This window comes from Protopterus annectens, chromosome 3.part0 (assembly GCF_019279795.1).
Source record: "Protopterus annectens isolate FY-2018-M chromosome 3.part0, PAN1.0, whole genome shotgun sequence".
NCBI classification, from domain to species: domain Eukaryota; kingdom Metazoa; phylum Chordata; order Ceratodontiformes; family Protopteridae; genus Protopterus; species Protopterus annectens.
Genome location: NC_056731.1, coordinates 192414943 through 192429012, shown reverse-complemented (window position 1 = coordinate 192429012; position 14070 = coordinate 192414943). Strand labels below are relative to the sequence as shown.

At 39.4% G+C, this 14070-nt stretch overlaps 1 protein-coding gene across 1 annotated transcript in view; it reads right to left on the bottom strand.

The window, feature by feature from the left end:
- Positions 1 to 533: 533 nt before the first annotated feature.
- The window catches only part of LARP4B (La ribonucleoprotein 4B), a 2371531-nt gene continuing 2357994 nt past the window's right edge, over positions 534 to 14070 (bottom strand). The window contains exon 15 of the mRNA XM_044065528.1: positions 534 to 5197. Coding sequence (XP_043921463.1) covers positions 4916 to 5197 — 282 coding nt within the window. The 3' untranslated portion in view covers positions 534 to 4915. The remainder of the gene's footprint in view (positions 5198 to 14070) is intronic.

Below are 14070 nucleotides of genomic sequence, written 5' to 3'. Positions count from 1 at the left end.
TCTGAGGTCAGTAAGGGATGGCTGGGGATTATGGGTAGGGGGAGGAGCTCGCAGCTCGGATCTCAGCTGTTGGAAACTGCCGGCTCGGATCCGATATGGATCCGATAACCCATAGGTTGATGCACAAATTAAGTTAACTACTTCAGATTACAGATGTTATGGTTTGGACTGGGCAAACAAAAATAACATCCATCTTAAAAGAATGGGTACCAAAGAAAAGCTTTTTGAAAGCCCAGCTTGTCTGTGTGTGAAACAAAAAATCTATAGGGGATGCAGGGGTGAAGGGAAATGAAACATTCATAAGGTCACTGTGCAACACTAAATACCTCCAATCAAATGTGTAATTAAGAAAACTTCAGTATGTTTCTACAACCTTACGTTTACAAATTTTCTGCTGTGGTTGCAAAAGTATCTAACAATAAAGACGTAAAGAATGCTGCTGATTCAAAAACCATCAATGATAAAAACTTAAAAGAATGAAGTACATTACATAAAGAACAATTCAGCACCCCATCCTATAGAAAAAGCAGAAGTATGGTTCAACAGTGTCTAAATCTTTATTTTTTCATAGCCTACATATTTTCAAATTAGACAAGTTTTACATTTTGACACAATTACCCAAAGTTTACATGTAAGCTTGATTCCAGTTTTAATGGAAGTAAAAATAAAATGAAAACCCTCAAAAACTCCATAATATACTTTTATTTCAAAGCATTTCTTGCTGTTAACTGTTTATATTCTCATCTGTTCACAGCTGTTAGTGTAATGTGTTACAAAGCACAGAGATCCTCAGCTTACTTAATCAGGCAAACAGGTAAAGGCATGCACCATTACAGCTTGCTGTCACTCTTGTTGTGTATCACTTTGCATTTAAAACAAGTCCTTGGGACTTAAATACGATGAAACCTTCAGACAGCACACTTGCTTAAAGACAACTGGTAAAGTTAACATATTCAGACAACATACAACATCTGAAATGACATACGATGCTGCTAAGCATTCAAGGCTGTGAACTACAAAATCCCTAGATACTACACTATGTTGAAGGTTAAGTAAATGGGCCATATTTTAAAATGTATTAAAAATTTAAACAGTATTGTGGGTTTAAACCTCACAGTTGAATTATTGTGCATCATTCAACGAAAAAGTAATGTATACAACTGTCCTCTATGAAAAAACAGCAAAGTGCCTAAGAGAACAAATAAGCATAAGAAGACTGCACCATTTGTATGCATGATACAGCTACACAGCTGTTACAAGGACTGCTTTAATCCAGGTATTATTCAATGCAACAAAACAAATCCTTCATTGTGCACGTGTAAACCATGTTATGAAAACAATGCACAATACCCGCTTCATTTATACAATACAAAAACGATATATGCTTGTTTTAAACTTAGCTTTCCTAACAAAGTGGTAAGAAACAATGCTTCTCCAATGACATCACTGCATACAAACATGTCTATTTTATTATTTAGATTTCAAAGTGGACAGCTGTACTTTTTTCCCCCCATATAAGACAATGTGCCACAAAATCCTTACAATTACATGAAACTGAGCACAGCATTCAAAGTGTAAAGTTTAAAAGAAAGCTACATGTTTTGCAGGCTTTGCATGGATGAATCCCAATATGTAACTGAGTTTCATGAACAGATGTTAATCGGGTAAAATGAGAAAAAAAACCTCAAATGTTGGAACCTACATGATTCCATTTACAGCAAAAGGATGATTCATTCCTTCATTCCAATACCTAAATACTAAGATCTGCTGCACTAAATGATCTACACAGTACCTACTCATCATGCTTCTAAGTCATAGGCATTACTCTAAAGTTACTGTAAATAAATAAACTTATGAAAAAACTTAAGAAACAGAAGGTTCCAGGACATGGAAAGTCTGCAATTTGTTAGTCTTTCATTTAGCTTTACACTGTAACACACTCCTTTTCAAATGAGATTCTTGAAAAGTAGCTTTTGTTACGTATACTAGGGCTGTAGTTACTACAATTCTTGTGTTCCATCAATGGCACAGAATGATAACTTAGCCCCACCCTCCAAAAAATAGTGCACTTCCAATGCTCTATGCAAGGCAATATCTGTCAATCTGCAGCCCTATATCAGTCTTGTTCAGCTATGCCAGCATGTAGAATATATTAAAAAACAACAGAAATGTAATACAGGTACAATGTATACTTCTTTATTGACTATTTGGCATTTAGCATTTATTTTTTTTAAGAAAAAAACAATACACTATTAAGCTAAGCTACATTTTTTTATTTTTGACTGACGGCTGCAGGAAAGTAATGGTTACAGTATTACATCTCCAAAGAACTGGCAGTAGCATACATTAAGTACTGTAACAGGTAATGTTGGTCTCACCCAATGACCTGATGTACATTATAGTATACTGTTTTTTGCCCATTTACTGCAGCTGTTGATATCTGCACTTTCATCAGCTGCTACAAAAAAAAAAAAAAAAAAAAAAAAAAAAAAAAAAAAAGCAGTTGGCTTTAACCAAGTACAAGTCAAACTGCCATATTCACTACTAAGGGGACTAAGTATGGGGATGAATATGGAAAAAAAATCTGTCTCAAGTGGTTTAGTGAATCTCTGTTCCCTCATGATCATATCAGTTCAAAAACTGGGTATATACAAAATTAATGTTTAAAAATGCATACAGTGTCACCTACGAGTAAATGACTAATTTCAAATCTAAATACTCTCCTTTTACAGCCCTTCAAGTAAACAAATTATATATAGTCTGGTCCACACTGATACTGCAATTTGTTTTAAACAGGTTGGACATAGCAGTGACCAGTTGCCATGTTTACATGCAGGCACTGGACAGCTTCTCTACCAAGCACTGAGGATTCAGTAAGCTGATGTTTGACATTTCAGTTTTCAAAACAGTGGTCTTCAAGAACACTGGGCACCATATGGTGATAAATGACAGTACTGCAGCAAAAACTTAGTGCTAAGATACCAAATACTAAAAAAAACATTTAGAATAACAGTGCCTGCCAGACTTCATCTGTTAAAGACCATCTTTAAGTCAGTTAAAATGGGTGCATGAATAAGAAAGCAGAAAACGTTTTTTAGATTTGCAGTAGAAAAATTAAAATAAACCCTACCCATCCCCCTTAAGCAGTGAGAAGGCAGTCAGTTCAGCACACCAGAGTTAATAAAAAAAATAACAAAAGGGAAAAAAAAATAAGAAACTACTCAGCACTTAGCTTTATCTACACCCAGCTCAACATCATTTATATTATCAACAATATGTTTCCTTAGGGTACCTTTTTATATGTTCTAATTATTTACATCTGTACAAGCAAAGCAAATACTTTCAAGTGCACATATTTAATACAGTATTAACCATTTGCATTTACAGGATTTTTTTCAACGATCTGAAAAAAAAGATCAAATAATTAAGATCTTAAATGTATATTACAAAAAATACCACTAGTTCTTGCATTTTTTTTTACCCAGGAAATAGATTACACTGAGTAATCCTGTATTTCACTCACGCTAACCCTTAAGGGCTCAGATTTAATAAACTCTTAAACTGTCTTATACAAAAGTTAAGGCAAAGTCATTTTCAAGTTTAAATAAAATTCAAGTTTTTTTTAAATATTGGATGGAAATCGCTCTCTTAAAAGTAAAACTGAAAATAATTTCCTTAAATAAACATTTTGTGGAAAAGCTATATAATTATTAGCATTATTTAGTTACTCTTGCAAAAACTGCTGTTCAGGATTATACAGAAAGTTTTCTGTAAGTATTATAAACAAAAACAGTTTACAGCTTCAGCATTGTGATAAGCTTGAAGAATTAGTGCATCACTGTCCTCCAAAATGGTTAGTATTACATGAAATGTGAGAAACCTCATTCAGGACAAGGAATGCAGGGTTCCAGAGTAAGGAGGAGGTACGTGTAATGTAATAGTACCACTACAGTGCTTCAAATTTTTACTTTAAATGCCAATGGTCAAAGTACAGGAAGACACCAACCACATGCAGATTATATTTAAAAAAGAGCACTTGGGATGTGTAGAGAGTACAGAGAAAGTCCTGTCAGTACCAGCTCCGGAACTTGAAACAATACTACTCTACTTCCAGTGTGCTTAATACTGAACAGCAGGATTTGTAAAGCAGAAGAGCTGGTATGAGCAAGTAAAAGTGCATTACTGCAACGGAAATATGCACTTTTGGGAAAACAGTAATAAACGCTGATGAGTAATGAACTAATTTATAACCAATGCAGTAAAGTGATGGCCCCCAGTTGAACAAACAAGTCAAAACATAAAAGTAAACAATGTTGTTCCAATTTAGAGTTTTATGTTTTAAAGCTGATAGCAGTTATAATGATTTTTTGGGATGAACTTTCCTTAAAAAAAGGCTGAAAAAATAATGCTGCATTATTTAATATCAAGGCAATTCTTGCAGCCTTAGTATCTTTAAAATAAATATAGCTCTAAAGTTCTCAGAAATGCACATTTGCACATTAATAACGATATTCAAGCAACATGTATGTAAAGGGGAAAACTACTCTCAAATCAGTCAAGTAAATGTATTTGTGACGTTCTCCAACACTGAACCTTATGAACTGGTAAAACCAAAGATCTGCTAAAATACTTTTGAGAACATCCACTGCTGCTTGCTCTTTTCACTACTGCATGTTAACTAGTAAAAATGAAGCTATGAAAGAATCACTGCAGCAGTCTGAAATATGTTTAGCTTTAGTCCTCAATTTTCAAGGCATACTCTGTTATCCCTGAAAAAAAAAAAAAAAAAGTGAGGCCTTATATATTAAAAATAGTGACGAACAATTTTATTTGCTCTGTGCTCCAATTAGAAAAAAATCTGGTGTCAACATCTGAAATATCCAGTAGTACTCTCCTCCATCAGAATTCATAAATTTTACAGAGGGGATTTTGGGGGTGCAGTCTGCTCTTTGTTTGAGTGCTTTCCAACAGACAAAGGAGGTGATCTGTGTCCTGCCTGGCGACGCTGTTCTTTGGGCCGTCCTGGTGTTCCCTTTGCAGAAGACTGCTCTCTACTTTTGTCAGCTGATGCTTCTGCATTTTTTCTGTCTTCATTAGCGAGTACAGTGTTGGACTTCTGTTCCTTCTGTGGTAGGGATGCAAGTGCGTCTTTAGTAGTTCTCTGACATATCTCAGCATAACTTGGTTTTCGAAGTTCCTTAAGGGAAAAAATACATGGTCAGTTCTTTAAGCTGTAAAATGAAACCCAGGGATTAAATGGATTGAGACAGCACTACTACAGTGCAATTGGGTTTGCTCCAAAGAAATTACAATATGGTTACAATATGCAAGATAATGTGCATATTACATCAGACCACAAAGTGTGGCAGGAATCACAAAGCTGCAGACTAAATGCACCCCACCACACAAGGCTTATAGCATTTTAGTGCAATACGCTCCTTTGAAAAGGTTATGCTTGTATAATCAACTTTAAACTATTACTTGGGCTATGAACAGGCTACTTCTCTATTCCAATAGCTACACAGTCAATGCATGATCACAGAATATTACTTGGATAAGGCACAGAAACACAGTAAGGATGCCAAGCAATTGGTAAACTTTCATGATGCCCAAAATAAAGAATCACGTCTGCACCACAGATATGGACAGAACATAAAAACCAGTTCGAGAAAGTTGTCATAATGTGTGTGTGTGTATACTGACAATTTCTACTAGTTGCCTGAATGTATTTCATAGGATGATACTAGGCTACTGGCCCAGAGGCAGTTATAAGCCTAGTCAAGAATTTTACCCATGTTCCCTCAAAGTCAGCACCTGTTTCCCTGAGTGGGTTCCATCAGTGAGCCAGTTAGCTACCCATCTGGTAACATATGGGTTGATGCCTAGCTGGGAGAGTTTATCTATTATGCCCAAGTGGATAATCTTGTCAAAGGCTTTGGCTAGGTCATAATGAGCAAACTGACAGTTCAGAGTTACTGGCACACAAGCATTTTTGCAAGGCTGTTCAATATGGGAGATAGGGGAATTCTTCCTCTTTCCCCGACATTGTGTAATCTCAGAGTTGGTATATTTGTTAGTGGGCTTATGGGGGGGAATGCCCATCCCCATATGAAACAGTTTTTCTTTTTCATGAACTTTGGACAAGATGCCTTTTGACAATTCATGCACCCATACAGACATGTGCATCTCTCTCTCTCTCTCTCTGAAGCACCCAGTAACAAAGGACTTACAAATGCCAATGTTATTTTCAGCACTTTGCCCAACACTCGTTAACTGTGGAAATCACAGAAAGAAACTGTTATTCAAAAAGCAATACAAAAAGTGATGCACTTAAGTGTATAATAGATGTGTACTCACTGTTATCAGCTGAACTGCAAAAAAGCCCTCTCATAAGTTTTGAGATTTCCTCTTCTGGTATCCCCAGCCTGTCCTATTTCTGAAATTTCTTTAGCTCCTGTACTTGGAATCACATGCACTTACTGGTTTGGCATCACCACTCATACTGGGAGGAAACGCTCAGTACTTGTGTTCTCTAGTTCAATCCCACAAACTGAATACAACCAGAAAGAATCAGACAAAAAAAAAAAAAAAAAAAGGTAAAATCATACTTTTTTACTCTGTATAAACTTTCCAAAAAAATTGCGATACAGATTACATGGATATGTAAGGAGGGTAATGACCACCTATTACAGTGGTTCTCGCTGTCGCAAGTTAAACGATACAACAAAAAAATGTTAAAGAAGACTCTGAAGGACATCTGCAGTGGAAAGTAATCATCTCTTAGGGGTGGGTGCTAAACAGCCAAGCCAAGATAGCTGCCTAAGCCCAAAGCTCTAGAAAGGGCCTGCAGAAATCTGGATAAAAATAGTATTCCCTGGGAGAGAAAAAAAACACAAAAAGATGAGCAACAGCAAACAGAGGACAGACGTCTGCTTTTAAAGCTGCATATAATAAAGAGCAATTGTGCATTTTGATAGAAACTGTAATCACAGTAGGCTAGGATGTGAGCTCCTTGAAACAAATAGGACAAAAAAACAGAGGTGGTGCAAGATTTGGAGAAAGATAAAAAAGCAATTAAAAGTTGAAATGCAAGAACAAATTCAAAGAATACAAGAAATAAAAAAAAAAAAAAAATGGCATGAAGAAAAGATGGATGATCTTGAAAATCACTCAAAAGTAATAGCAGGGTATCTCTAACTACAAGTAAGAGTGGGTGATAGTGAACTGTCTGGAGCAGTTTTGTAATGCATCTGTTACAGGAGAGATTCATGCCATCAGAAACTGAAGACACAGAGTGGGACGGCAGCAAGCAGCAGCAAAAAGTACACCCAGGCATGTTATGGCATGCTTCCAATCGTTTGCTACAAAAATAAAATAAGGCAAGAAGACTTAAGTTATCCTATTTGCAGGAATGGTTGTAAATCAGCTCTAGGATTTTCTAGCCCGCTGTTCCACACTGAACAGAAGTGGCTCCGCTTTGAAATTTATGATTTGCTCGTATACCGGCATACAGGCCAATCGTAAATCAAAAAGCATAGGCCGTTTTGCCAGGATTTTAACCGGCAGTGAGGGACTCAGGATTGGGCTGCTGATCCTGAGACAGTCCCGCTCAAATAGGGATATCTGGCAACCCTATCTGCATATAACATTTTTATGTTTTTTTAGCAAACTTGGGAGTATCACTGTTTTTAGTTTACAACTTCCCAAGGAGGCCTTTAGTTGTGTATATTCATGTACTGATTAAATGACACTATTACTTGCAATGGATTTCCGTTAGCTTCATGGTGGTATGAAACCATGCATTTACTAAGCCACTCAGAACAGGATTTTCTTCCTAAATGCACATGCGCCAGGCTGCATCTTGCACGAACTACAGAACAAACTAAGCCCCCACCTAAACACGCTGTTCAATCTCAGCCTCTCCACAGGCTACGTGCCTATTGAATGGCGCACAGCAATGGTTATTCAGCTCCACAAAGGAGGGGCCACAACTGACCCTGGTAACTATCGCCCCATAAGCCTGACTAGCCTGGTCTGCAAGGCTATGGAGCGCATCATCATGGAACTCATTAACAAAGACAATGGGGAACCTCCAAACACTTGACCCGATCCAGTTCGGCTTTGTTAAGGGCAGATCATGCCTATAAAACCTGGATGATTTCTTCGAGACAGTCACCAAGGCCATAGAAGAGGGAAAGGTGGTTCATACAGCCTACCTTGATCTCGCCAAGGCATTCGAGACCATTCCTCACTTGGGTACTATAGAAAAACTCACCAGCCTGAACATAAACCCCTACATCACAAGATGGGTTGCCAACTGGCTTACAGACAGAACTCACACAGTAAGAAGAGCGGGCTCCAGGTCCGACTCTAAACCAGTCACAAGTGGTGTCCCGCAAGGCTCAGTTCTGGGACCCCTACTGTTCGGCATATATTTCTCAGAAGTACAGGCAAACACAGGAGGACTATGACTAACAAAGTTCGCTGATGACTGCAAACTGGGAGCCATTAAGTAACAAGAAAAAACGTCGCTGGGAACTGCTGCTGTGTAAATCAAAATAAAATTTATTAAGACACAAGTAAAAACAGAGTAAGCGCTTTCGGGCCAAAACCCTTCATCAGACAAAGTACTCAGACTAACAGTTCATATTTGAAACACTTAACAACCAATCGGGATTCAATAAAATTGCGACGTTTTTTCTTGTTACTTGATTTGTTTGACGAGAGCTGGGATTTGGCATAGCACGAGCTTTTCTTTGGATTAAACTGGGAGCCATAATTGACTCTCCGGCTGACACGGACATCCTTCAAAAAGGCCTTACTGAGACTGGTGTCAAAGTCATGGCCTCAAGCTAAATGCCAAAAAATGCATAGTCATCCTGTTTGGGGAAAAACAAAACACCCACGAATTACCACATAGGCGGCAGCCCCCTTAATACAGAAAAGGTAATAAGAGATCTGGGGACCCAGGTAGATAGTAATCTCTCCTTTGACAATCATATTGCCAAAGTAGTTAGGAAATATTTCTATGTGGCCCATCTAATTACTAAGGGGTTCGCATCTAGAAATAGAGAGGTTATAGTGCCCCTCTACTCATCATTCATCAGACCCATCATAGACTACAATGCCTCATTTGGGATGTATCTCACAAGACACTTCCAACAGCTGGAAAGACCACAAAAGCACCTCACCAAGAAGATTACTGGCCTCATACATACGTCCTATGCAGCCCGACTGAAAAAACTCCGGCTGTACTCAGTGGCATATCGCTTACTCAGAGGTGATCTCTGCCTGACTTACAAAGCCGTGTCCAACTCAGAATTGATGGACATGCTCCACCTAAAGAAATCCAAGTCACTGCGAGCCACGCGCTCTAATGAGCTAAACCTCACCACAGCAATAAATAGAACATGTTGGAGGGATAGATTCCTGTCACAGAGACTCCCCATGCTTTGGAAGAAAATTCCTAACTACATTAGGCAGAGCCCCTCACTAACATTTAAAACATATTCAGTCTCAGACTGGGAACCATAAGCAGGATATGTCCACTAGGAGCAGGCCATTTTCTACTAACTGTAACTGGCTGTCTGCAAAAAAATCTTAACAGTCTGCATAGACTAGAGCAGTGTCCTCCATTTTTTAAAAACTGCTTCCACAGAGTGGTCCAAAACAACACAATGAACTGTAGCCTGCATCAAGCTAATCCTGAGCAGAAACATTTGTTGTTCATTCTGAAGCAGTAGATAAGCCAAACGGCAAGAACAAGAACTAGAACAGCTCCACATGGAAACCGCAGCAAAGATACTTTCTGCAACTTAGCTATTCAGACCCACTTGAAGATCGAACCAAAGAGACCAAAAAAACAACTTCTAAGATCAAATATGCTTTTCTTGAAAATAGATTTCAAGACCTATGATTGATAAGACTTGGGAAATTCCAGATAACAGTTTTTATTGGATATTCAACGAGAGACACCTAAGAAAACTATAATTTACTAGGAACAGTTTCTAATTCCAAGAGCTTCTGACACCTATCTGGAGATCAGGCTTATGAGCTTTTGGGCCCAGGAATTTTAGGGTTCTTTTGAAGCCTCTGTAAAACTGAAGGGGCTGGGGAACATTCTGCAATGATTTTACCAGCTAATGATATCCAGCACCCACTATAAGGGACAACAGGCTCCCAGGGAGCAGAAAAAAAGGAATCAGAGAGCAACCTGCAAAGACCACATTCAACATTCGGGCCGACTGGGACGCGGACTATACCCAATAGTCAGGACTGCAGCAAGGGAAGACGAAGAACATCACTCTTCAAGAGAAGCCTTGACGAGTGGATGGATAACAGAAAATACACCCCTGGGATCACTTCATTGGCTCTGCTTGACAGAGGCTCAGTTAATCAATGGGGCGGCGAAAGCCGACACACACTGGCTAAGCTTATAAATGCCCTCGGGCAGATAGCCTAGTACCTACCTATGAACCTATGCCTGCTTTCACAGACCAAAGACAAAATTGTAAAAATAAAATGAGTCTTAGTTGTACATTTAGGGTATAAAGGTTTCTCACCTTCATAGATTCCACCCTTAGAAAGAAAATATGGAGACTGACAAACTGGTTTATGGATCATTCTGAAACCACAAAAAGGAGGAAAGATTATTCCTAAGAGAACATCTTTTTGAAAAACCAAACAGGATGCCTTAATGATAAGGGCCTGAAGTTCTGAGATGTTGCATGCTGAGTTGACTGCCTCCAAGAGGAGAATATTCCAAAAGATAATATTCACAGCTGCTGACATCAACTGGTTCAAATGGAGGAAAGCCAAGCTCTGTCGACTTGAAGTTCAAGACCCATAGGAAAGGAATCTTCTAGCAGAAGTGGTGAATTTACTGAACCTTCCGCTGTGAAGCTGCTCAACTAGTCAAGTACTGTTACACAGTTCTGTACTCCACAATACTGCAATGTGCAGAGATGCCACTGATACTCATCTGAACTGAAAATAACAGATAAACTTCAGATAGGCTTTTGGAGATGAGTCAAGAACAGAATATCTCTCTGCTCAGAATATCTTTCACTTGGCAGAGTACATATGGTGAATGCAAGTTTATTTAGTATCTTCATTCACTTTTGAAGATGGGGCAAAGAGCTGAAGGAGTCAGACAAGCCTTGAAGAGGAGTTCATTATCCTTAAACTGAAGGGGGGCTAGCTTGGCTTGTACTGGGATAATTTCCTGTTTTGCAATGGACCAGACAGCCTGAATCTATACCCATTTCTCCACTACCAGAAGGCAATGAGGAAGTACAATTCAGAGAAGGACTAACATCCAAAGTGTGGAATTAAAAAAAAAGGAATCTTTCCTGCCACTGAAAGAAAGAACTGGGCCAGGACAATTACCAATAGGGCAAACATGCAATTCCCAGAGGTCCCCCACAACTGGAATACCCAGATCTAACAGGTACCGCTAATACTTGTTCTAAAGGACTGGGACTGCAAGCGACAAGCACCCACTAATACATTCATGTCCCTGAGAGCTGGGATGTTAACTGTAAGAATGCTAACTCCAGTCTAGGGCCCCAGTACCAGCATGTACTGTCTGTACAAGTGGTATGATTGTGTACTGCCACACATACTTACAATATCATGGTCTGGCTTTTTGACTGGAGTAGTTTAGACTCTGGTCTCATCTCACCCTTTCTCATTCTTAAAGGGTGAGAAAGATATTCCTCAGTTCCAGCTGGTTTATGTGAAGCACTGGGCTGTGCAATCCCTGCACAAAGGAGGAACCATTAGCTAGCTCCCCAATTCACTATTGAAGCACTTCCTGTCAGCCACTGTCACAGGATCAGTTGCAAGCAGCAGAAAGGGAAAAGCCTATGATGGGAATGATGTAGAACTGCCTATCACTATAACGCCCAATGATATAGAGTAAGTGTACAGCCATGGTAACTCATCATCCAGTTTAGCCTTTTCATCTGCAGGTTTGAAAACAACTGTGAAAGTGCTAGTCACCACAATGACCAACAGGACCTGAAATGTACACACTTGCAACCTCTCCTGCAAATTTGCCATGGCTGTCAAAACTATGACTGCCATGGCTCCCTCTGCAAGCAAGAATGACCAGCACCAAAGACCATCTAACTCTGCCCATATAAAGAATCATCATTCCTAGAGCAAGAGTATTTTTCCATGTTTACTGTGACACTCTAATGGAAAACAACAATGGGACGACTAAATCCAGGGCTGCTATTGGGAAGTCTTTTGAAATTATCACTAGGATCTAACTGTTCAAGTAAGGGACAATAAAATGCTCAATCTTGAAATGTTCCCACTATGCTAAGCAGCACCATGGTAAATGCTGTGGGACAAAGGAGAGAGCAAACAGCAAGACACTGCAGAGATTGTGAAACCCTTCCATAGCACACTAAAACGACTTATGAGGACCCTAGCTATATGATGCCCAAAATGCATTCATCATAGCCAGCAACACTACCCATACAACCTGCTGTAGCAAGGGAATGACCACCCAGACAATCATTATACAGAACCTGACAATACTGCATATGCTTATATCAAACGTTATGGAAATAAATTGAAGTTGAAGAAACAATACATGCAGAATAATGCTCAGGAGGAGGAATGAGGTTTAAGGGAAGGCAGCAATTTGCATAATGTTGGAGTGAATGAAAATTGTTCAACTAAATGCGTTAATTCTTTAATGCTGTTAATAATGGAAACTGTTATTTACAGTTTGCCTCCTTTCCAATAAATGTACATGAAAACATACTGCAACTTAAAATGTGATGACTTTAATAAATATGTTTTAAAAAATAGTGGATCTGTTTACAAAAATTGCTGAGACTGAGGACAGCACAAAGGCATTCCATTCTGTTCTGTACGCAGAAAACAAAAAATTAACCTACTGTTTTTCCTCAGTTTGAGGAACAGGATATATGGCCTTTTTCAGGAGTAGAAAGGGCATGGTACAGAAAATCTGCTGAGCCTACTTGTTCTCTGAGTGAAGTTCCTTCTAAAATCTGGCAGACCAAGACCATTTCTAGAACCCACGAGTCAGTGATTACAGCTCTTCAAGTTGGACAAATGTACACACTCACCACAGTCAGTCTTGTGGGGTAGCCAAATACAGGAATCATCTTGAAAAACTGTCAGCAGACCAGCTGAAGGTCTGATGCCAGTGTGCCCTTATTGCCCTGACAAAGAGGCTGCTTCTTCTAGGGATGTTTAGAAGGCCTGAAAAAAGATTTAAGTCAAGTGGGGCAGGGCCAGCTGGCAGCAGTAGTTTTCTCTTTTGGCAGACTTTAGCCAAGTTCTGCAAGTCTGCTCAGAGAATGTCATGCTGCAAAAGGGACAGCCACAAAGGCCTGCCTTACGCACAGACAAAAAAACTAACAGCCCATCATCTAATGGAGACATACACCTGAGACATGCCCCCTCACCACAGCATCAGTGCAGATGATGTACAGGGATAAAGCACTGACCAAGACCAAGACAAAGTACAGTTGTGTACACTTACCATAAATGTAGATGTTCGAGTGTCTTCACTGTTGCAGTCATGACTGCAGGGTTCTCCCCTGCCGGCAGGCAGTCCTCGGTTGGCCAGAATCCCAAAGTCTGGGTCTGGCGTCGGCTGTTCAGCCATGCTCCCTGATGTCAGAGCGCCAGGAGTACAAAAGCTGGCAGCTGACGCCATGTTCTCCAGTTTTTCTTGCCCCAGATGTCAGGTGCTCCAAAATGAGTAAGATCCCATACCCTTTGCAAATACACCTCAAAAGAAGAGTGAAGAAGGGAACCACACAAAAGAAAAAATAAGAGGGGAGGGAAACCCAGACTGCAACAGTGAAGACACTCTAACATCTACATTTATGGTAAGTGTACACAACTGTACTATGTTCATCGTGTTTCACTGTTGCAGTCATGAATGTAGGGTAGAATCCCAAATCAGAATAAAAGGAAGGTGGTCATAAAGAAGAGGGGGCAGCTAAAAGGCCCTGCAAGACAGCAGAAGCAAAGCCTGGCCTAGACTTAGAGTAGAGAGGTAGATTGTAGTGCTTGGAAAAA